The 25,067-nt window shown below is 44.0% G+C and overlaps 1 protein-coding gene across 3 annotated transcripts in view; it reads left to right on the forward strand.

Moving 5' to 3' along the window:
- Positions 1-25,067, forward strand: part of SLC12A8 (solute carrier family 12 member 8) — a 165,509-nt gene that overhangs the window by 111,275 nt on the left and 29,167 nt on the right. For 2 of the 3 annotated variants that reach the window (XM_030210542.1, XM_030210544.1), the window contains exons 9-10: positions 14,248-14,394; positions 18,790-19,483. In XM_030210542.1, the coding sequence (XP_030066402.1) occupies positions 14,248-14,394; positions 18,790-19,483 (841 nt within the window). The remainder of the gene's footprint in view (positions 1-14,247; positions 14,395-18,789; positions 19,484-25,067) is intronic. The other variant, XM_030210543.1, reaches the window with a different exon arrangement.

The raw sequence follows: 25,067 nt of genomic DNA on the forward strand, positions 1-25,067 counted from the left end.
AGTACCTGTCTCCAGAGCTGAAAGAATTCACCTGACTATTATCTGTGTGCAGGCAGTTCCTCAACTACTATCTAAGGGTCTTTGTGATGTCATCAGCAGCTGTGGCTGTATTTAAACAGACCCTTTCTGTGGAACATGGGTTCGTGGCTGTGCCTGAAGGAGCATGCCCAAAGGGGCACACCACTACGCCCCTTGGGAGCCCCTTAGGAGCAGCAAATTATCTTAGTTACCCTTTGAATGGGGGAAAAAAGGAAGGAAAATTGAGTGACTTTGCTCAGGTCAACTCCTGTACACATTAAGGGACCTATGGATCAATATTTGAAGCTATTCCAAGCGCCATCTGCCCTGGTAAGTGTGAGTACATCATCTCCTGCAGATGTCTCGTTAAGTTCGGGGGTAGAACCCCATCCCCACAGCCTACCATTCTTAGTTCCAGCTGTTGTTCTTTACCATTAGGAGTAGCCTTTGCACTTAAAGGACCCCCAAGTGGGAGAAGGTTCTGGGAGTGTGCAAAAGGGAGTCAGTTCTCAAATTGGGATAAGGTCTCACAAGACTCTGATATTATTTTGAAAGATGTTTGGCCAGTTGTAGTTAGATCAGAGACTGCTCTTTGTGGGACATTGAGTCAATTATGTGATTTTTCACAGGAAGTAGTTAAATTGTTGACTGAACATAATAGGAAGATTTGTGATGTGTCTACTTCTTTGACTAAAATGGAATCTCAGAAGAATACTTTTAAGGCTGCTGCTGTTAAAGATTCTTTGTCTATACATTCTCATTTGGAATTGCTAGAAAATTCTGCTAGAGCAAGAAACTTACGTTTCTTAAATTTTCCTAAAACTCATTTATTTATTTATTGCATTTGTATCCCTCATTTTCCCACCTTTTCGCAGGCTCAATGTGGCATCATGAATGGTGAAGATATATTAGAAAATAGACATTTAGTGTTACAGAAGAATCATGGGTAACAAGATAATGTTAGAACATGATAATAATATAACAAGCAGATATTATAAGACACTTCTGAATATAAGTGAAGGAGTGGTGTGTGTTCACATTTGTTGATCTTTGTGGTATGCCTTATTAAAGAGATGGGTCTTCAGTAGTTTGCGGAAGTTGGTTAGTTCGTAAATCGTTTTTAAGTTGCGAGGCAATGCGTTCTATAACTGTGTACCCAAGTAGGTAAAGTTGGACGCATGCATTAGTTTGTATTTTAGACCTTTGCAGTTGGGGAAGTGCAAGTTAAGGAATGTGCGGGATGATCTTTTAGCGTTTCTGGGTGGTAAGTCTATCAGGTCTGACATGTAGGCTGGTGCTTCTCCGTGAATGATTTTGTGAACTAGGGTACATATTTTGAACGTGATGCGTTCTTTGAGTGGGAGCCAGTGTAACTTTACTCGTAGGGGTTTAGCACTCTCATATTTTGTTTCGCCGAATATGAGTCTTGCTGCAGTGTTCTGGGCTGTCTGAAGTTTTTTGATTATTTGCGTATTTGATTATCTTGATCCTCTGGAATTACTGAAAAAAATGCTTAAAAGAAATTCTGCTGTATCCTCAGGCACAATTGTTAGGTGTGGATAATACTTAGTATGTTCCAAGAGGGTCTCAGCAGAGTCAGGAGATAGAGGAAGCTGTTGAATTGATAGCCCCTCCTTTCCTGCTATCTTTGAATATTTCGGAGTTTGTTGAATCCTCTCAGGACAATATAGAAACATGAGCAACTTTATTGGTCTCTTTCCAAATGGAAGTTCAGAAAAAATCTGTCTTGAAATTACATTTCTCTAAGAAAAATTCTATTTTTTTCTGGCCAGCGAATTCATGTTTTACATAACATAATCGGACAGACTCAGATGAAAAGAAAAGCCTTTTTGGCTTTGAAACCCAGGGTTTTATCCTAGAGAGCATCTTTCTTTTTAAAATTTTCTGTATAAATGCCTGATTACTCATGAGAACAATAAGTATAATTTTATGAATCCAAGTCATTTGGAAAACTTTCTGAACAGTCATCTAAAAGTTAGAATTATTTTCTTGTTCTCTCTTCAGAATTTGTGGTATGTTGATTAAGTGAAATATGGATTTATGAGAATTTTGCCTGTACTTGTGGTTTTTGATTTCTCCATCTTAGACCAGTTATTTCCGTAATGTGGACGTGAAAATTGATGAGATTAAGATTTCTCTTGTTTCTTCTTTCTAATAGTTCCATCTTTTTTTCTATCAAACATATAAATGGCAAGTGACCGACTCACCTGCAAATGCGCAGTACAGACTTCCCTCTCTGTCCCGCCCTCGCGTCAAGACGTGATGACGTCAGAGGGCGGAACAGAGAGAGAAACGGAGTTGGTCTGTCGGACGCTGTCGCTGCAGCCTGGAAACGAACATCGTGCGCACCAACCTCTACCCTCCCCCCCATCCCCGCCACCGCTCCCGCCCCCCTCCGTATCGAGCCCCCTGCACTGACCTGACAGCGCCTCTCACCTCCGTGTGGAAAGCGCTGCAGGCAGCAGCAGAGCAATCTGCTGCTGCCTGCAGCGCTTTCACACGGAGGTGAGAAGCACTGTCAGGTCAGTGCAGGGGGCCCGGCACGGAGGGGGGAGGGAGCGGCGGCAAGGAGGGTTGCTGGAAATTTTTCCTGTTTTAACGGGCTTAACGGCTAGTTATTATATGTTGTATAAGAGGTTATGGGCCCCTTTTACTAAGCTGCGGCAAAAGAGGGCTTGCGCTGGCGTCTGCACGTGTTTTTCAATCGCTCTGAGGCCCCCTTTTACCACAGCTGGTAAAAGGGTAGTCTTTCTTTTCTGCAGGAAATGGCCGTGCGGCAAATAAAGCACGTGCCGCGTGGCCATTTCGGCGGGGGGGGGGAGGGGAGCCCTTACCTCCACCCATTGAGGTGGCAGTAAGGACTCTCGCACTAACCTGGTGGTAACTGGGCAGCGCAAAGCACTGCCCGATTATCGCCGGGTACATCCCAGCGCAGCGCTGGATATGAGGGCGTGCTGGGGATGGGAAGTACCGCTCATTTTTTAAAAGAGTTCCAGAGGTTATCCGGGAAATTACAGACCGGTGAGCCTGACGTCAGTGCCAGGCAAAATGGTAGAGACTATTATAAAGAACAGAATTACAGAGCATATACATAATCATGGATTAATGAGACAAAGCCAGCATGGATTTAGTGAAGGGAAATCTTGCCTCACCAGTCTACAACATTTCTTGAAGGGGTAAACAAACGTGGATAAAGATGAGCCAGTTGATATTGTGTATCTGGATTTTCAAAAAGCATTTGACAAAATACCTAATGAAAGACTCCAGAGGAAACTGGAAAGTCATGGGATAGGAGGTAGTGCTCTCTTATGGATTAAAATCTGGTTAAAAGATCAAAAACAGAGAGTAGGATTAAAGGTCAGTATTCCCAATGGATGAGAGGTGATAGTGGGGTTCCCCAGGGCTCTGTGCTGGGACCACTGCTTTTTAACATGTTTATAAATGATCTAGATATGGGAATAATTAGTGAGGTAATTAAATTGGCTGACAGTACAAAATTATTCAAAGTTGTTAAATCTCAAGAGGATTGTGAAAAATTACAAGTGGACTTTACCAGACTGGGAGACTGGGCATCCAAATGGCATATGACGTTTGATGTGAGCAAGTGCAAAGTGATGCATGTGGGAAAGAGGAATCTGAACTATAGCTACGTGATGTAAGGTTCCACATTAGGAGTCACCAACCAGGAAAAAGATCTAGGTGTTATCGTTGACGATACATCAAAACCCTCTGCTCAGTGTGTAGCAGCGGCAATGAAAGCGGATGGAAAACAAAAATGAGGATGTTATAATGTCTTTCTATCGCTCCATGGTGTGACTGCACCTTGAATACTGTGTGCAATTCTAGTCACCAGTGTACAGCGCTGCATACGTCTAGTAGCACTATAGAAATGGTGAGTAGTAGTAGTCATCGCATGTCAAAAAAGATATAGTGCAATCAGAAAAGGTACAGAGAAGGGCAATGAAAATGATAAAGGGAATGGGACGACTTCCTTATGAGGAAAGGTTGAAATGGATTGGGCTCTTCAGCTTGGAGAAAAGATGGCTGAGGGGAGATATGATAGAGGTCTATAAAATAATGAGTGGATTGGAACGGGTTGACTTGAATCGCTTGTTTACTCTTTCCAAAAATACTAGGACTAGAGGGCATGCAATGAAGCCACAAAGTAGTAAATTTAAAACAAATCAGAGAAAATATTTCTTCACTCATTATGTAATTAAACTCTGGAATTTGTTGCAAGAGAATGTGGTAAAAGCAGTTAGTTTAGCAGGGTTTATAAAAGGTTTGGATATCTTCCTAAAAGAAAAGTCCATAAGCCATTATTAAGATGGACTTGGGAAAATCCACTTCTTATTTCTAGGATAAGCAGCATAAAATGCATTCTATTATTTTGGGATCTTGCCATGTACTTGTGACCTGGATCCTGTTAGAAACAGGATACTGTGCTTGATGGACCTTCGGTCTGTTCCAGTATGGCAATGTTAATTCTTATTTCATTGCCCAATATGGATGGCTAGATGCAAAATGTTATCTTCCTGCAAATGCCATTTGTTTAAGGAGTAGAATACAAATGAGTACAAACTAGCATATGCCAATTTTTCAGGGCTTATTTCTTAGCCCCAGGATGCACGATACTTGTCCTGTTTTATGAGTGCATTGGAAGGGGGGTATATTTCATAGTAACATAGTAGATGACGGCAGAAAAAGACCTGCACGGTCCATCCAGTCTGCCCAAGAAGATAAATTCATATGTGCTACTTTTTTATTTGTACTGTCCTCTTCAGGGCACAGACCGTATAAGTCTGGCCAGCCCTATCCCTGCCTCCCAACCACCAACCCCGCCTCCCACCACCGGCTCTGGCACAGACCGTATAAGTCTGCCCAGCACTATCCCTGCCTCCCACCACCGGCTCTGGCACAGACCGTATAAGTCTGCCCAGCACTAGTCCCACCTCCCAACCACCAGCTCTGCCACCCATTCTAGGCTAAGCTCCTGAGGATCCCTTCCTTCTGCACTGCACTGCAGAGTATATACACTAGATAATCTTAACGGAGAGTAAATAAGCTGAAGAGAAAAGTGCTGAGCTTTCCATTGTGGTCCCCTCCCCTGACAAAGACATTCTTTTGTTAAAGGATACAGTAACATGTTCAGGAGTTCAGTGAATATATTAGGACATAACATCATCGTCTACTCATAAAAATAGTGATGTCTACCCATGAAAACAGCGTATAGATACAAGTAGTGGTTAAAGTAACCCCTTCCCTTCCCTGCTATCAGTAGACGTATTTTCAAAGCACTCAGACTTATAAGTTCCGTAGTAACCTGTGGAACTTTGTAAGTCTTAAGTGCTTTGAAAATATGCCTCATAGTTAATGTGTTGTTATTTTGTATGGGAAAAAAAATGTTACAAGTTTAAAAATCAATACAGTGCAGTAAATTAAAATGTATTCTTTTCACGGTGGCATTTTAATGGGCTCCTTGGCATCCCAGAGCATGCAGTTGGGTGAATTACACAATGTGTAGGGATCTAATTGAATCTAATGTTTTTAGCTTTCACATGCTGTACCCTGCTAACAATATCAGTTTTATGCTTTTTGTATCTTCTTTAGAGTGCAAAAGTTGCATTGTAGATATAACCGGAGGGGAAATTAATCAACTGAAATAAATATTTTGACAAGCGGGGCACAGCGTGTGTGTGACTTGTTTTCCAGTGATAGTGGCTTGTCAGAGAAATACAAAACAGCCAAACCCAGCACAACTATGATTAGCATAAACTCATTTGCACTGCAGGCTGAATACAGGAGACAGGACAATGATGCAGTGCTCTTGCAAAATGTGCATTCTGTATTATTAAATTGAACTGTTCATTTTTTTATTGAGGAAGATAGAGAGTTGGGTAGCTCTTGTTAATGAGGATGTCAAGGTCTGAAGTTAATGATCTAGTTGCTCGGGAATAGCTGAAATTTTCATCTAAATGAAATGTACAAATTTAATGGCACGCGTTTGTTGTTCAAAAAAAAGAAATAAAGCAACACATAAAAGGAGGCAATTTTATACAGGGTGTTAAAAGTTAGGCACCCAAAATCTAAGCTCTAAGTTAATCTGCTATAATGGCAAATTTGTGCTCCTCCAATGGGGATGCTGGCAGCCGTTCACAGCCCCACCCAACCCTCACCTCTACCCTCCCATATCCCTTCTCCTTTCCCCCCTACCTTGTTCCTTGTCTGTTTTGAGTTTGAACCCTGCCAGTGACCAAATGACCACCATCAGCTGGCTTTTTCCGAAATGAAGAATTTATGGTAACGGCCGCAGCTGTCACAGTATGACGTGAGTGAGCCCTTGGGCCGACTCAGGGGTCCCAACCCGAGGATCAGGAGGCTCCCGCTGACGGCAGACGAGTCACTGCTCGGTGGGTGGAACACTGAAACTGCAGAGCAGAGGACTGGAAGGCAAGACAGGGACAAGGGGCAGCGACATCAGCAGCAAGGCTAGGGTGCATCAGAGCTGCCGAGGAGTGCTGCCCCATATGACTTAGTGAGATAGGGTGAAAGCAGGAACCCCGAATATGCCTGAGGTGAGTCAGGGGCCTGAGGCATGGCCATGGCAGCAGCACATTTTGCATAACGTTAACGATTCAATAAACACAACATAAGTTTAATTATATACTAAACTAGACAATGTCAACCTAAACGTACTGGCTGCTACTTCCACCAACCCCACTCCCCCCCCCCCCCCCCCCCGCCCCATCAAATTAGTCAAAACAACTGCCAGCCAGTTCCTTTTGTTGGCTTTCCCCATCCCAGCCACTTTTTTTTTTTTGGTGTGCAGAGCTTGAGTTCTTTTATATTTCAACATTTTTATTGATGACAATTCAAAAGAAACACATTCAACAATATGAATACAGATAGTCAGTTATACAAAAATGTACTCAGTAAATACAGGGTAATACTATCCGTCATCAAACTTTTCACATTTTATCCCCCCCCCCCCCCTTTACTATTAGTGTTTCGCTATTATTGGCAACAAAGGAGTCCTGGGAAACATACAGCTGGTGATTTGACATCTTTGTTAACATCCTTCCATGAGTTAATATTGTACTATGTATTCAACTGTGATTAGTGATGACCGGGCCTGACTGTCCCCCCACACACCCTTCTGGCAATAGTCAAAATACAACCACCGAGCACATCTAGCGTGTCTTATAAGTACTTGATGTCATTAAATGATTATGCCCAGCATTTTACAGGATGTATCAGAGTTCCATCAAATATCTCTTATACCAAAATAAATAATAATTCAGATGTCTAGTGCATACAAAAATGAACCTTTCCAATTACATAACCGTTTCCACCTTCCTAAATCCCCCCTACCCAGCCTCCCGACCATCCCAGCCACTTTTAAGTTTGAACAGATTAGCATCAGGTGTCCACCTTGGTTCCAGGGACACAGACTTCCTTACAGAGCCTGTCTGCCATAATCTCTCCAGGTCTCTACTTCTGGCTTTTCCCCTTTTCCTTTGGCAGTTCCTCGCAGGCTGTGTGGGGCTAATCCTTTTTTACTTCTCTCTTATATGCAGTGTTGCCAGGTGGGAAATTTTTTTCCCACCCAATCCAACGCAAAAACAGCCCAAAACCCGCCCAAACTCAAACCCCGCCCCTGACACCCCCCACCCCCGCGTCATCACCCCCGCCCCCGCCGTCATCAACCCCGCCCCCGCCGTCACCGGCCCCGCCTCCCCGTCACCGGCCCCGCCTCCCCAGTCATCGGCCCCGCCCAAAACGTCACTAACCCCGCCCAAAATGTCACTAACCCCGCCCCCCGCGGCCGAAAAAACCGCCCGAAAAACCGCGGAAAAGAAAAAAAAGAAGCCCAAAAAACCGCGACCCGCCGCGGGCAAAAATTTCCCGCGGCGGGTCGCGGAAAACCGCCCACCTGGCAACACTGCTTATATGCTCCAACAGGGAACTGACTCGTCCCTCCCTCTTCTCCTCTGGGCTACTCAACTGGCTAATTCCTGGGTCATGTGATTGGGCTGCCTGGGATCCTGACTTCATCCAGTCTTACTGTGTACTCCACTAGCAGGTTTGCCTTAGAGGTCAGAGTACTGCATTCTCCTTTCCCCCTACCTTTAAAGGGATGTAAACACACTTTTTTTTTTTCAAACACACTTTTACAAGTGAACACTTGAACAAGCAATCCGGATAAGAAACATTTTTAACAAAAAGAAAACACCCAAAATTACATGTGGAAATTCTCAAATGTTTCACTGTACATTTACAGGGATAAGCTAACAAATATGTAGCACCTATAACTTAAGTCTCAGATCTTATAACTAAAAATAATTTTCTTTATTCTTGGGTCTATTTTGTCACATCTAGATAGATCCATATTTTCTTCCCACAAAATAGGAACTGTGAGTTGGAAGTAGAGCCGCATCACAGCATTCAAGTCTTGTTTTTTTTTTTTGTTACATTTGTACCCCGCACTTTCCCACTCATGGCAGGCTCAATGCGACTTACATGGGGCAATGGAGGGTCACAAGGAGCTGCCTGTGCCTGAAGTGGGAATTGAACTCAGTTCCTCAGGACCAAAGTCCACCACCCTAACCACTAGGCCACTCCTCCACTGTTGCTACTATTTGAGATTCTACATGGAATGTTGCTATTCCAACATTCCATGTAGAAGTCGGCCCTTGCAGATCACCAATGTGGCCGCGCAGGCTTCTGCTTCTGTGAGTCTGACTCACAGAAACAGAAGCCTGCGCAGCCTTCTACATGGAATGTTGCTAGTGGAATAGCAACATTCCATGTAGAATCTCCAATAGTAGCAACATTCCATGTAGAATCTCCAATAGTATCTATTTTATTTTTGTTACATTTGTACCCTGCGCTTTCCCACTCATGGCAGGCTCAATGTGGCTTACATGGGGCAATGGAGGGTTAAGTGACTTGCCCAGAGTCACAAGGAGCTGCCTGTGCCTGAAGTGGGAATTGAACTCAGTTCCTCAGGACCAAAGTCCACCACCCTAACCACTAGACCACTCCTCCATTCAAAGACAAATGAAACTACTAAAGTAGCTCTCTCAGTAGAATCTGATAAAGATGACTCTAATAATTCAGATATATTCAAAGTATCTTCATTATTTGAATTTCGATCACCAGTCCCTGGTAATTCATCTGGAGGAATTTTAGGGGAATGTAATACAACCAATTCACAGGAGCAATAGCTTCAGATGAATATTTCAAGACCTCAACTAGGTACCTCTTAAAGGTATCTAGAGGGGCCACTCCCAGAGACTTAGGGAAATTCAAAAATCGTAAATTGAGTTTACGATTATAATTTTCAATTTGTTCAATTTTTCTCTGTATATATAATTTATCCTTCACAATAGTAGTAGTAAGTTCTTGTAATGATTTAACATCTTCCCCAACAACTTTCAATTCAGATGCAAATTCCACCCATGTCCCCACTAAAGCCTTGAAGAGGTTATCCACAGTACTCATTAGCGTCGTAATTTCCTGCGTTGACTTGGCCACTGTAGTATCTAGACATTGTAGAGCACTCCATATGGTCTGTAAAGTCACTTCCTCAGTTTTCAACTGTGAAGAACTAGTCTCCGCAGGAATTCCAGCATTTTTCAAACCACTGTTGGATTCAGCTGAAACTGTCCCTCGAGTAGGGACTCGCACTACGGCTTCCACTTCTGGAGTAAACCCCTGCTGCAACACTGATCCATACGGATGAGATGGGGTGTAGAGAACTGGTGGGACAGAGTAACATCAAGCCCCAAGTCAGCGGACTCTTCTCTGCCCGACAAAACGGCAGGGCCCCTGTCAGTCGCTAACACGGGGGTTCTGGCCACAGGTCACTCAATAGACTGTTGAACCAGGGAAGAGGTTGGAGGAAAGGAGAAACAGGGGTGACATGATACAGACGTTCAAATATTTGAAGGGTATTAATCTACAAACGAACCTTTTCCAGAGACGGGAAGGTGGTAGAACTAGAGGACATGAATTGAGATTGAAGGGGGGCAGACTCAGGAGTAATGTAAGGAAGTATTTTTTCATGGAAAGGGTGGTAGATATGTGGAATGCCCTCCCGCGGGAGGTGGTGGAGATGAAAACGGTAATGGAATTCAAACGTGTGGGATAAACACAAAGGAATCCTGTTTAGAAGGAATGAATCTATGGAATCTTAGCGGAGATTGGGTGGCAACGCCGGTAATTGGAGAGTAAAACCATTGCTGGGTGGACTTCTACGGTCTGTGCCCTGATCGTGGCTAATAGATATGGATGGGCTGGAGTGTAAATTTTAAGAGGCTTCAACATTAGCTTCAGAACTTTTAGTACAGGAACAGTGCTGGGCAGACTTTTACGGTCTGTGCCCTGAGAAAGGCAGGGAGTAATCAAACTCGGGTATACATATAAAGTAGCACATACCATGTAAAATGAGTTTATCTTGGGCAGACTGGGTGGACCGTTCAGGTCCTTATCTGCCATCATTTACTATGTTACTATGTTTTCGCCATCAAGGAAACAGCTCTCACAATCTCCTTACATTTAGTATACGGCAAATCAGTAAGAGGAAAAACAACAAATTCAGCAGTCAAGAACAAGAGCAATCCGCTACCAGGTACCACCATCTCAGTGGCGTAGCCAAGGGTGGGCCTGGATGGGCCCAGGCCCACCCAGTAGCAGCACACCTATGATGTGGCTGGCAGGGATCCCCAAGCCCCACCAGCCAAAATCTCCTAACAACCGTCCCTCTTGCATACCAGCCTTCCTTCTGATGTATTCCCGCCTATGTGGAAACAGGAAGTTGCATCAGAGGGAAGACTGTGGGGCCAACATGAGCAGTGTGTATTACTGCCGGTGAAAATCTGCTATTTAAAAGGTATGCGGGGTAGGGGGGATGTTTGAGAGACTATATGGCATGCAGGCAAGAGAGTGAGAGACCAAATCACTTGTGGGACAGGGCGGGGTTCTGTCCACCCATCTTGGGCCCAGGCCCACCCAAATGTGGGTGTCTGGCTATGCCCCTGCACCATCTTGATATGCCCCACATACACACTCGTTTCCATTAAATGCAAGCTGAACCAGGACTTTCTCCCCACGGGTTTCCTAGCTGTCCTGGACAGGCTCTGTTCTCTGTTACAAGTGATGTGCTAGTACATAACCGAAGGCTAAAAGTGTCACTGTTCCTTTTTTTCAAAAAATAGCCATCAGTCGTTAATGTTTTCGCAAACCTAACTAAATAGTGAGAAAATGACAGACCAGGGCTGCCGAGAGGGGGGGAGGGGCGGGGGGGGGGGGGGGGGGTGGCAAGATTCCCCGGGCTCGGCCTTCAAGGAGGGCCCAGTGCCGGCGAATCAAAAGAGACTGCTCTGCCAGCCACAGGTCCTTCTTCCTGCCGTGTCCTGCCTATGCGGAAACCGGAAACTACTTCACAGGAGGCAGGACATGACAGGAAGACGGACTTAAAGCCAGCAGAGCACTTTCTCTCGTTTGCTGCTGCGAGAGGGGTGGGACGGTGGCAGAGGGCCCTGTCTGACATTGCTGCCTGGATGTCTCAGCGCCATCTGAAACTAAACATGACCAAGACTGAGCTTCTTATCTTTCCCCCTAAACCAGAATCTCCTCCTCCGCCATTCTCTGTTTCTGTGGATAACACTCTCATCCTTCCTGTCTCATCAGCTTGTAACCTTGGGGTCATCTTCGACTCCTCCCTCTCCTCCTCTGCACATATTCAACAGACTGCTAAAACCTGTCGTTTCTTTCTCTGTAATATCAGCAAAATTCACCCTTTCCTTTCTGAGCAAACTACCAGAACCCTCATCCACACTCTTATCACCTCTCGCTTAGACTATTGCAACTTGCTTCTCACAGTTCTCCCACGCTGCACGACTAATATTCCGCCAGGGTCGTTATGCTCATATTAGCCCTCTCCTTAAATCACTTCACTGGCTTCCTATCCGTTTCCGCATATAGTTCAAACTCCTCTTATTGACCTATAAGTGCATTCACACTGCAGCTCCTCAGTATCTCCCCACTCTCATCTCTCCCTACATTCCTCCCCGGGAACTCTGTTCACTGGGTAAATCTCTCTTATCTGCACCCTTCTCCTCCACTGCTAACTCCAGACTCCGTTCCTTTTATCTTGCTGCACCATATGCCTGGAATAGACTTCCTGAGCTGGTACGTCAAGCTCCATCTCTGGCCGTCTTCAAATGTAAGCTAAAAGCCACCTTTTTGATGCTGCTTTTAACTCCTAACCCTTATTCGCTTGTTCAGAACCCTTATTTTATCATCCTTACTTTAATATTCCCTTATCTCTTGTTTGTCCTGTTTGTCTGTCCTAATTAGATTGTAAGCTCTATCGAGCAGGGACTGTCTCTTCATGTTCAAGTGTACAGCGCTGCGTACGTCTAGTAGAGCTATAGAAATGATTAGTAGTAGTAGTAGGGCCCCAGAAGATTATTTGCCCCAGGCTCAGCTTTGTCTCTTGGCGGCCCTGTGATAGACCACTTCATTATAGTTCTTATGCTTAAAAAGAAACTTTTAAAGTAATAGATAAAAACGTAATCTACCGAATCGCTTTCAGAATATGCTGCATATACACCTAACCAAGGTTCTCTGCTTCCAGAAGATGATAGATATCTGTTACCAGTGTTCCTCCTACTCTAATGACAAGATAAAATATACCCCAAAAATATTCTAAAAATTCTGCAGATTGTATAGGCTCGCAAAGAAATCCTCATGTTTTTACAGGTTAATATTCAACCAGCAGCGGTGATTATTTTTCTAAATACAGACTGCTGCAAGATGAAATGGCCCTGGATATTCCATTTTTGTCTGGAAGATGAATACCATCAACCACTGTCAGACAGAAGTTTTAAGTTGTTGATCAGTATTTGTCTACCTGGTTTATAGATTTTGTTGTCATTTTTTTTCTCTTAATAGGGTGAAGTCATGTGAAAGCTGCTCTTCCATGCATAAAGCCATGGTAGATGTGGACACCTCATTTGTACTTGTAACTGTTTCCAGAGTGTGAATATGGACTATTTAATAGCTCTAATGCTGAATGATACATGCAAATGATGAGATATTAAAGCGAGATATTCTGCTATTTCCAACATTAAAATCTCAGAGTGACGCTGGACTCTGCTCAGTTGATACATCAACCATACACAAGGAGGAAGAGTTTCACTCTTGAGTTATTCTGTTGTCTTGAACATGGAGATCACTGGTCTGTAGAAACCTTGTGCTATGGCCCCAGTTGGAGTCCTGATAACAGAAGCCTGATTAGTCACTATTGCAGAATACAACATAAGAAAACGGTCATATTATCTGGATGAGCCATCATTTAATATAAAACGTTAGCTCTGGGTTGCTTAAGTTCCAGTCCACTGCATGTTTTATGATGAGTTAAGGCAGTGGCACCAAATACATTTGGACTATCATTAACTTTCATGCAACTAATGTCATCCTTATATTCTGAGATCTTTAGGGGCAATTTTTGAACAGCAGGAGAAAGTTATCACAATAACAGTTATCTGAAGAGGGGGGTATTAGTGGAGCTTGGGTGGGAACAAGGCAACAACAGGTTTCACAGCTCTCTTTCACTGTCATCATGAGCTATTCACTGAGCAAAATGGAGGTCAGAGGTTAGTTGCACTGGATGTGTGAGGCTGCGATTGAGTTACATAAGAACCTAAGCATCACCATACTGGGACAGACCAAAGGACTGTCGAGCCTAGCATCCTTTATCTAACAACGGCCAATCCAGGTCACAAGTACCTGGCAAGTTCTCAAAAGAGCAGACTAGATTTTATGCTGCTTATCCCAGGAATAAGCAGTGGATTTTCAAAGTCCATCTTAATAGTGGCTTATGGACTTTTCTTTGAAGAACGTGTCCAAACCTTTTTTAAACCCTACTATGCTAATCACTTTTACTGTAGTCTCTGGCAATGAATTCCAGAGTTTAATTACACATTGAATGCCACCTAGTCCTCGTATTTTTGGAAAGATTAAACAAGCAATTTACATCTATGCATTTCACTCCTTTGGTATTTTGTAGACCTCTATTACATTTCCCCTTGTGCTGAAATGGGGCTTCAGCAGTGTAATTATTCTATAAAACTGGTAAGTCAACCAAAATAATTATAAAAAGCTAATGGTGCTCTTTCTTTCTTCGTGACTTCTTCTCAGGTGTCCTTGGTGGGTTTCTTGTTTCTTTTGGGGCTATACATTTCATCCCTGGCGTCCTGCATGGGAGGTTTGTATGGAGCACCTAGAATCCTTCAGTGCATTGCACAAGAGAAGGTCATCCCGAGCTTCTCCTTCCTTGGAAATGGGGTGAGTCAGTAAATGAAAAGGCCTTCCTTGCACTTGTTGTGACATTTTGTTTTGACTTTACTGAGGCAGAAAATTAAAGCAAGTGACCCAGAATTAATGCAGTGTCAGTAGATACAGGTGTGAGAAGTATTAGTACTTTTTTTTTTAATTCAATCATTCAGCATTTGTCTAATTAAAGTAACTACTTCAGCCTTCATTACAGGTAAATGTACCACAAATCTGATTTATGAGAAGGATTAGGGCATCTTCCACCTGGTGATCATTAGGTTGTAGCTAAGCATCAAACCTTCTCACCCACAGCTATAAATATTAGCCTGTCAGTTCAGTCCTTCAACCCAGTGTCTAATTTAAAGAAGAAATCTACAGACAAAAAAAATCTCCTCTTCGATTTCATAAGCACCACTGCAGAATCATGTACATAAACTTATGACATACATACATAAATAAATAAAGCTTTGTTTATTATAAATGTGAAAATTAAACAGGAAACCGTTGTTAAAGGACAAAAGCAGCAACAAGTTTAGCCCTTAGCCTCTAACCTGTCCACTGTTGCGCCAACTGTGAGTAACATAAAGATTTAACTGGAGTGCTAATATCAGCATACGCACATCACTAGTCTGCTGTTGAACAAAAGAATATAGGGGGTAATTCTCCACAGGTCACCAAAGGTTAGGAACCTGGGATGCTGTGCATTAACCCCTTAATTCTATAAAGATTGCCAAAAATTGTGTGTGCAAATTTGGGCTCGTGTTCAATTTACACGTGAAATTTAAGTGAACGATGAGCCAATTAGTGCCAATAATTGACTTTCTAACAAGCAATTATTGGCACTAATTAGATTTTAATAGGTATTTACTTGTGTATCCTGCACCTAAATTTTACACGTGGCCTAAAAAAGGGGGCATGACCATTTTGAGGCGGAGCGTAGGCGTGGTTTTGAGTTATATACGTAATTGAGGCATTGCACCTAAATTTAGGCATGGTTATTTGAACCACGTTTTCATTGGTATAAATGGCGTGTCACAACTGTCAGGAAGTCCGGAGTAATGAGCCCTTGGACCACTGCCAGTGTGACTGGCAGCAGCAGGTGAACCACTCAAACGGGAAGCAAGGCTGAACACAGACAGGCTGGTATGAGCAGGACCGGAGCTAGCAAGGTTGGAACTGAAGCTGTTGGTAGGCAGGACTGGAACAGGATTCACGATTCTCGAACAGGCTTGGCTGGAACCGGATGCTGGAATGGACTTGGCTTGGCTGAAACTGGATGCTGGAACAGACTTGGCTTGAACAGGATTCAGGATTCTCAAACAAGCTTGGCTGGAACAGGATTCAGGATTCTCAAACAAACAGGATTCAGAATTCTCACACAAGCTTGGCTGGAACAGGATTCAGGATTCTCAAACAAACAGGATTCAGGATTCTCAAACAGGGTAGACACAAGCCAGGGTCAGAACTAAAGCTGAAGGCTTGCAGGGCAGACACAAGCAGGATGGGAACTGAAGCTATAGACAAACAGGGCAGACACAAGCAGGAAGGGAACTGAAGCTAAAGACAAACAGGGCAGACACAAGCAGGAAGGGAACTGAAGCTGAAGACAACAAGACAAGAACTAGCAGGGCTGGGACTGCAACAAGCACTCACAGACAAAAACTCATCTGAATACCTCTGTTGCAAAGGCAAGTCTGAAAGTTCCCAGGTGCTTGATAAAGGCAATTACAGATGAGGTCACAGGTGCAGTGACGTAAGAGACGGGAGGAACCTGCAGAGCCAGCAGCCAATGCTTTGAGGCTGCCTGCGGTGCCGCGATTTTTTAAAAACATTTTTTCTCGTCGCGTTGGCGCTCAGCTCAGTCAGCTGAGCGCTTCTTCTTTTTGTAGCGCCAGCCCTGCTGCTCATCTGGAAAAGCAGCAGTGGCCGGCAATGGGAGCTGGGGCTGGTGGGCCTGAATCGGGAGAGGGAAAACGGATGGCAGGATGGGGAGAAAGAGGGAAAATGGAAGGATGGGGAGAGAAAGAGGGAAAACAGATGGGAGGATGGCAGAGAAAGAGGGAAAACGGAAGGATGGGGAGAGAAAGAGGGAAAACAGATGGGAGGATGGCAGAGAAAGAGGGAAAATGGAAGGATGGGGAGAGAAAGAGGGAAAACAGACGGAGGGATGGGGAGAGAAAGAGGGAAAACAGACGGAAGGATGGCAGAGAAAGAGGGAAAACAGATGGATGGGGAGAGAAAGAGGGGAGATGGATGAAAGGATGCAGAGAAAAAGGGGAGAGACTGAAAGGATGTGGAGAGAGAAGGGACACTGAACAGAAAAGGGTAGTAAGATAGACACTGGTTAGAAGGAGGGAGAGAGACATTAGATGGAAGGATCAGGAGAGAGGGTAGATGGGTGGAAGGATGGGGAGAGAAAGAGGGAAGACGCTGGATGGAAGGGTAGGGAGAAAGAGGTGACACGATGGAAGGATGCAGAAAGAAAGAGGGGAGACTATTGGAAGGATGGGGAGAGAGAGGGGAGACACTGGAAGGATGGGGAGAGAAAGAGGAGAGCTGCTGCATGGAAAGGGGGAGTAGTGAAAGATTGGAGAATAAGAGGAAGGGGCATGGGGAGAACAAGAGAGAGAAAAAGATGAAAAGCCATAAGTAGATGAAGGAAATTAAAGAATGGATAGTAAGAATGAATTAAATCTGGACACAAAGAGAGGCAGAAAAATATTGAAGAAAGCAAAGAAAAAGGAGAGAAAAATGACAAATGGCCTGGCAGAAGAGTTAAGCGAAAACGAAGGAAAGCAGAATCTAGAGACTGGAAGCAACACAATGAGAAAAAGTAAATGGCCATACAACAAAGGTAAAGAAAATAATTTTATTTTTAATTTAGGATAAAGTAATATGGTGGTAATAAAGTTTCAGAGACCAATACTTCCTTCCTTAGGTCAGGAGAGGATACCATAACAGCATTATACTGACCTGAGGCAGGAGGTTTTGGCCTCTGAAAGCAGCACTTTACCCTGTGTGACAAATGCATCTGAGTGTGACTAAATTTTGCTGGGGGGGGGGGGGGGGGGGGGGTAGAGAGAAAATTTTGTGCCCACCCACTTTGGGTTCAGGCCCACCCAAAATTGGCAGTCTGGCTACGCCACTGCAGCGCACACGAGCAGGGGAGGACATACCCGGAAACAGGCAGCAAGAAGAAGCTTGCCGGGCCAGGACCACCCCCCTTGGAGGCAGGGCCCTGGAAATTTTGCTCCCCCTGCCCCCTCCCCTCTCGGCAGCCCTGGATTCATTACCATCACGGTATGCTCAAAACGAACCCATTAGAAGGCATTGTTCCCGAGAGAATCTGATTGATTCCTGCTGTGTGCATAATGCTTTTTATCTCATCGTAGACCTAATGGACCCATCAGATCAGGTGAATGTTTTGAAGTCTGAAAAACATTGAATTAAAAGGGGAATGTATAAGCAGTGTGAGATCAACAGAACTGCCAGTCCTCTCAGCATTTTTGAGACACTCAGCAAGACTTTTTTTTCTCTTCTTTTTTTGTTACTTCTTTGTTACCTGCTTTTTGTGAGAGTTAGCGGGATACAAGCAGAGCCGGTGGTGGGAGGCGGGGCTGGTGGTTGGGAGACAGGGATAATGCTGGGCAGACTTATACGGTCTGTGCCAGAGCCGGTGGCGGGAGGGGGGGCTGGTGGTTGGGGGGCTGGGATAGTGCTGGGCAGACTTATACGGTCTGTGCCGGGGCTGGTGGTTGGGAGGCAGGGATAATGCTGGGCAGACTTATACGGTCTGTGCCAGAGCCGGTGGCGGGAGGGGGGGCTGGTGGTTGGGAGTCGGGGATAGTGCTGGGCAGACTTATACGGTCTGTCCCCTGAAAAGGACAGGTACAAATCAAGGTAAGGTATACACAAAAAGTAGCACATATGAGTTTATCTTGTTGGGCAGACTGGATGGACCGTGCAGGTCTTTTTCTGCCATCATCTACTATGCTACTATGTTACAAGCGGCATATTACATTGCATTACAAGGACACCACAGCTTTCTGTTAGCTCTCCATATTCAAACCAACTGGGTTACTAAGAAACCCAACTTTTAACTTATAAATTCATTTGGAACAGACAAATAGGTGCATTTGGAGAAATGGGAGCAGATTAACAAGTTTCTTTTCTATTCATAAATCAATTTTAAACCTTATCTGAACAAAGCAGAAAGCTATCACTATTTTATAAAATTAGAGAGCATGAATGTTTTTCTACCAATATCTTATCTGAATTCGGTGGTGGTGGGTGTAGGGAACCGGCAGAACTCAGCACATGCTTGACTCTGCTCCAGTGTTAGTTTGGTTTGGCGCATACAAGTGAATTGTTAGTTATGTTATTTTCTTTTCATTGCTGTCCCAACAGAAAGGACCGAACAAGACCCCAGTGGCGGCCATTTTCCTAACAAGTTTGATTACCATGGCTTTCGTCTTTGTTGGACAAGTGAACGTTTTAGCACCAATAGTTACCATAAACTTCCTGTTGACATATATTGCTGTCGACTACTCCTACTTCTCGGTATGTATGAGTTACAACCTTCGACAGCACCAAAGACGAGCGAAGCGTGAGGATTCAAGGCCCATCGACTGCACTCAACCGTTGATTCTCCAGAAATCCTCTAGCTATGGCTCCAGTGGCATTTTGCCCCTTGGATCAGATGGTACATTACTAGAATTCACGAAGGACATGGACCAGCTCTTTAGACCAGTCGACAAAGATGGAGAAGAAAAAACAGCAAGGGGGGACAGTGGGAAGATTTTAACGCAGAAACTCAAACCAAGAAAAACGAGGAAGCCCGCAAAACAAACTTTGCAGGACAGCTTTCTCTTGGATCTTGATCATAGCGTTACACCTGCCCAAGAAAATAGCATGCTTAGGACTGAGCCTGATGATGGACAGGCGCAAACATCTTCTGAGCAGGCTTATCAGCAGGAACGCTATGTGTGCTTATCAGAAGCCACAAGCAGAGAGCCAGAATGCGACAGTCAGATAACAGAAAATGGAATCCAGATATCAATTGAACTGCAAGAGTTCCCAAACCCGAAAAACGAAGGTGAAGGTAATGGTTCTGGCGACAAGCAGCAATCTGTATTTCCCTTGGGGAGGTGGGGGGAGGAGGGAGAGGAAATACCTTATAAATTCTGCCTCCCTCTGCTTTCATCTGAGCCAGGTTAGATTTGAGTTTAATGGTGCTGTCATTCCATGATTGAGGGAAATGATTTCTGCTTCATTGGTTTAGAGTTCATCCCAGTACTCACAGAAGAGGATGCTGCTCATTTAGTCTGTGGAAAGTGCATTTCTTTTGATGTAGTTTTAATGAATGTGCCTTTCAAGAGTTTCTCTTTCTTTTCTTGGTGCTTTCCTGTATTGCGCAGTTTTGTGTTCTGTAGTACGTTATGGATTAGGTTATTGATTTATGTGTCTATTGCTTAGATTTATGAATCGCCAGCCTAAGAAACTCAAGGTGCTGTACAATATAAATTGCTCAAATAGCGTTCAGGCTACCCTCTGCTTGGCCTTTTCCTGTCTTTTCTGTTTTCTGCCCGTTCTAGAAGTGTCCTCAAGGATGAATGGCCTGAAGAATTCCACCGGGTGTTTAAAATGAACATATCTGTGTGGGAGATTGACAGTCAATGGAAGAGTTGCCAGGGCTCAAATCCCACTCCTGCTCCTTGTGATCTTGGGCAAGTCACTTAGGGCTCTGTTTACTAGGGTGCACAAGCGTTTTTAGTAGGGGCGTAGCCAGACACCCAATTTTGGGTGGGCCTGGGCCCACCCTTGGCTACGCCACTTTTTAGCACGTTTACAACATTAGGGCACGCTAACTGTGTAGGTGCTCATAGGAATATTGTGGGCACCTACACAGTTAGCGTGCGCTAAAAGTACTAATGCACCTGTCGCGTGGCTTAATAAACAGGGCCCCTAATCCTCCATTGCCTCAGGTACAGATGTGAAAGGCAATTTTATAACTAGTGTTTACTCCTGGCTGGCTCGCCATCGAAATGACTGGAGCTTCAAATGGAAATGTATCTTTCACATGCACTAAAGGCGAGCAATTCTTTCTACTATCGATATAAAGTACATAAGAAGGGTCTTTTAATTCTCCCTTCTCCTCTGCAGTAGGAGGAGGGGTTTGCTTATCTTTTGACTGAAAACGCTTCATTATGAAATGACCCAAAAAGCCTAAGCACACGAAAAAAATGACAAACAATAAGACAAAAATTACTAGATAGATAAACAAGAAAGCAATCCTTTACACGTCACCGACAATACTTTGCTTCAAAAAATATACTCCCGTTTCTGAAGAGGGACAATCTAGCACCTACTCATTCCAGACTGGCCATTTCTGGAGATCATAGGAAAGAAAGTCACACGTTATCACTTTCACGTTCAAATATTAGAAAAACTATCACCGTCGGCAGCCGCGTCCTACCGCGGTCGCCAATTTGTTTATTTACACCTGGTTAATGTCAACAAAGAAATTGGCAAGACAAACTATGAAGAATTTTCCAAATTTTTTATTCTTTCAACTGTCCTCCCTTGGACAGAGGCTGTATAAGAACATTATACAGGAAGCAAAGTATACTTACCATATCAAAACAGACAATGCTAAGTCTTTGCTTAGGTCTGTTCTTAGTCAAGCTTCTTATATACTTTTTTACATCTGCTGCACCCAGTTATTGTACCTCCACACAGCTTATCCCTTAAGGCTTTTTCTTATCTGCAGGTGTCAGCTACATTCTTTCCACTTTTTCTCAGACCTTCTGTCTCCTTTTCTCACCACCCTTATAACCCCGTAGGTTACATATTGTTTACACATGTTACTGACCCATAGGTCATTTGCCTCATAACTCTGTGTTATTGCCGACCTGTAATTTCCTATAGCTCTAAGCTGTTCTGCTTAGATCTTACACATTGCTCAGTATTATTTACACTAGGCATGAGCAGTTATTTATTTACTACCTTTTTGAAGGAATTTACTCAAGGCCATGTACAGCAAGAATAAGTCAAACATAAGCAATAGACAATTACAGCAGTAAAAATATTCAAACAACAATACAAAGCACGGCATAGTATGCTACATTATAATGCCAACACAATACACAATAAAACATTTTAATAGACAGCATAGGGTGTAAGCAAAGATGGAACATATCGGTGGCGTTCCAAGGGGGGCTGGCACCCGGGGCGGATCGCCGATGCGCCCCGCCCCCGGGTGCATGCCGCTGGGGGGGGGGGGGGGGGTGCCGTGCGCCTGTCCGCTTCGTTCGTTTCCATGCTCCCTCTGCCCCGGAACAGGAAGTAACCTGTTCCAGGGCAGAGGGAGCACAGAACGAATGTAGCGGACAGGCGCGCGGCGTGCACCCGGGGCGGACCGCACCCATAGCCCCCCCCCTAGGAACGCCACTGGAACATATACCCTGTTTCCCCGAAAATAAGACAGTGTCTTACATTAATATTTGCTCCCAAAGATGCGCTAGGTCTTATTTTCAGGGGATGTCTTATTTTTTCATGAAGAAGAATTCACATTTATTGTTGAACAAAAAAAAAATGAACATTTATTATACACTGTACAGTAGTTGTCATCACAAACCACCATAACCAGACAAACTGTGAATCCTATCAAGAATTTTTTGTTACTACCATTATTTCCATGTACAACAATCTATGGTACATTTACCGATCCCGATATTTATGAACACAAAGCAAGATTTATTCAATGACAATCATACCCCTTTGGCGGGAAGCGGTGAGGAAGGGTTGTGCTCGTTTTTTGTCTTTTCTTTTGGGAGGGAGGGTCTCTATGCACTGACTTGGCTCTGGATAATGCGGGGGGGGGGGGGGGGGGGGGTTGTTCAGCTGTCTCCACCTCTACCTCGCTCTGCAGGCCTCCAAGCTTTCCAGCTCCACTGGCACGCAGCATCAGCTACGGTATGTAAGAGCTGCCTTTAGCCTGCCCCGGAAGCTTTCTCTGTACAGCTTCCCATGTAGGCGGGACGTTGTACAGAGGAAGCTTCCGGGGCTGACCAAAGGCAGCGCTCATGTCGCTGATGCATGCTGCTGGAGGTCTGGAAGTTTAAAGGCCTGCAGAGCGGGCGGGCGGGCGGGGAGGAGGGAGAGCAATACATCACAGTGATCGCACAGTAGTTGGAGGGACGCCGGAACGGAACTGTCATGGCAGGAGCACCAACACCGAGGGATGTTAGGTGGGTGGGCCTGCTCTTCTGCCGAACTTGAAAGCTGTAAAAGATGAAGGAGGAAGACAGGCCAGAGAAAGGAGTGGGTCCGCAGCAAAAATAGGCGCCATTTTTGTCCAGGTAAGCGGCGAGGGTAAGCATGGCGGGCGGCGCCCTCCGGAGGTCGGCGCCCCCCTGCGGTGCTTACCTCGCTTACCATGTTGGCACGGCCCTGCCCATCGGGGCCAAACAAAAACTTTGCTAGGTCTTACTTTCGGGGGAGGCCTTATATTTCCCCTTACATTACAGTACTCTCTTGCCACACATATCTTTGTTATGACTCCATATCTGCCTGTGTCTCCAACAGAAGGGCAGGCTGACATGAGATTCACATTCTGTATAATTCTTATTATTTAGCTTCTCAGTGATTCTTTAACCTGTTCATAGCCTGTTCACAGAGGCATTGCTCATAATTCTCAGTTACTGCTGTATAGTTATTTTATGGTTCATAACCTGCATGTCCCATATAAACATAACATATAAAATGTAGAACATGAGCTTTTAAGACCATACAGATCCCTTGTTCAGATGGCAATCAAAAATATGTTACCCTACTGTGTGCAGTTTAGACATCTCATGTACTAAATAATGTTTTTATGTTGGTACAATAAAAGGTATCACTACCTATTAAAATTCACACTTTCTCCAGAACCAATCCAGGCTAGCAGTCTTACTATTACTTGGGTGAATTATTATGAGCACATAAGTGCATATATATGGGGCATGAGTATGTCTCTACCATACGCATACAACTTATAGAATATTATAACTTAGGCTCTTTGTATGGCACACTTAGGCACACTCACTTATGCTTGCCATTGGCCTGGTGTAAAGAGCATAACATAACATAAGATCATAAGAATTGCCATATTGGGTGACACCAATGGCCCATCCAGCCCAGCATCCTGTTTCCAAAAGCGGCAAATCCAGGTCACAAGTACCTGGCAGAAACCCAAATAGTGGCAACATTCCAGAACCCCAAAGAGTAACAAAATTCCAGAATCCCAAATAGTAGCAACATTTCAGAACCCCAAAGAGTAACAAGATTCTAGAATCCCAAATAGTGGCAACATTCCTTGCTACCAATCCCAGGGCAAGCAGTAGCTTCCCCATGTCTGTCTCAATAACAGATTATGGACTTTTCCTCCAGGAACTTGTCAAAACCTGTTACTACATCCTTCAGCAAAGAGTTCCAGAGCTTAACTATTCATTGGGTTTACGCTAATATTCTCTAATGGCATCTTGACACATAGATGCTCTTATAGAATTTGCACTCAGTGCATGGCATTAGTGTGCTTAACTGGTTATAGATTGTAAAGCCTTCCAGGGACAGGGAAATACCTAATGTACCTGAATGTAACTCACCTTGAGCTACTACTGAAAAAGGTGTGAGCTGAATCCAAATAAATAAGAAAAAAATAAATAAAGAATAGGATTCTTTCAGTGTTTGGATATTGTAGGCTTAGCCTAAAGAAGTTTTACCCAAAAGCTGATTTTCAGCAACGCATCTACCTTCACATACCTCTGCACAAAAGCATGGAATAAACTACCGAATGCAATAAAACAACACGCGACTTGACAGCCTTCAGGACATTATTGAAAACGCACTTTTGTTCGAAGAGACTTACGGTAAGAATCCTCCTTAATGGCTTGATTCATTCTATATCTAAACCAACCACTTACTGATCCCTCTGAATTGATTATATTAGTCATATTATCATTGTTGGTCATTATATTTTACTGTTTTTATTATGTGTTATGTAAATCATTCTACAGACCTATCTTCCTTATTTCTTACATAGTAATATGTTAAATTAGAACAAACCTCTTACTCTGTTCATAATTATACCTTTTGCAATATAATGTAAGCCACATTGAGCCTACAAATAGGTGGGAAAATGTGGGGTACAAATGCAGCAAATAAATAAATATACGTATATCAAATTTTATTTGGTTGGTCCAGTGAAAGCTGTCACAACTCTCAGTTTAGTTACCTTGTCTAGGGGCCCTTTTACTAAAGGGTTGCCTGCTGCATGCCAAGCTGGAACCCCCGCCAAGCTACTGCCATTTCTGCTGCCACAAAAAAGTTTCTATTTTTGTAGCACCAGTGCTTACCCAGTGGTAATTAAGCATAGTAAACATAGTAGATGATGGCAGAAAAAGACCTGCACGGTCCATCCAGTCTGCCCAAGAAGATAAATTCATATGTGCTACTTTTTTATTTGTACTGTCCTCTTCAGTGAACAGACCATATAAGTCTGCCCAGCACTATCCTCGCCTCCCAACTACCAGTCCCACCTCCCACCACCAGCTCTGGCACAGACCCTATAAGTCTGCCCAGCACTATTCCTGCCTCCCAACTACCAGTCCCGCCTTCCACCACCAGCTCTGGCACAGACCGTATAA

Source organism: Microcaecilia unicolor, chromosome 7, assembly GCF_901765095.1.
Source record: "Microcaecilia unicolor chromosome 7, aMicUni1.1, whole genome shotgun sequence".
In the NCBI taxonomy this organism is placed as follows: Eukaryota; Metazoa; Chordata; class Amphibia; order Gymnophiona; family Siphonopidae; genus Microcaecilia; species Microcaecilia unicolor.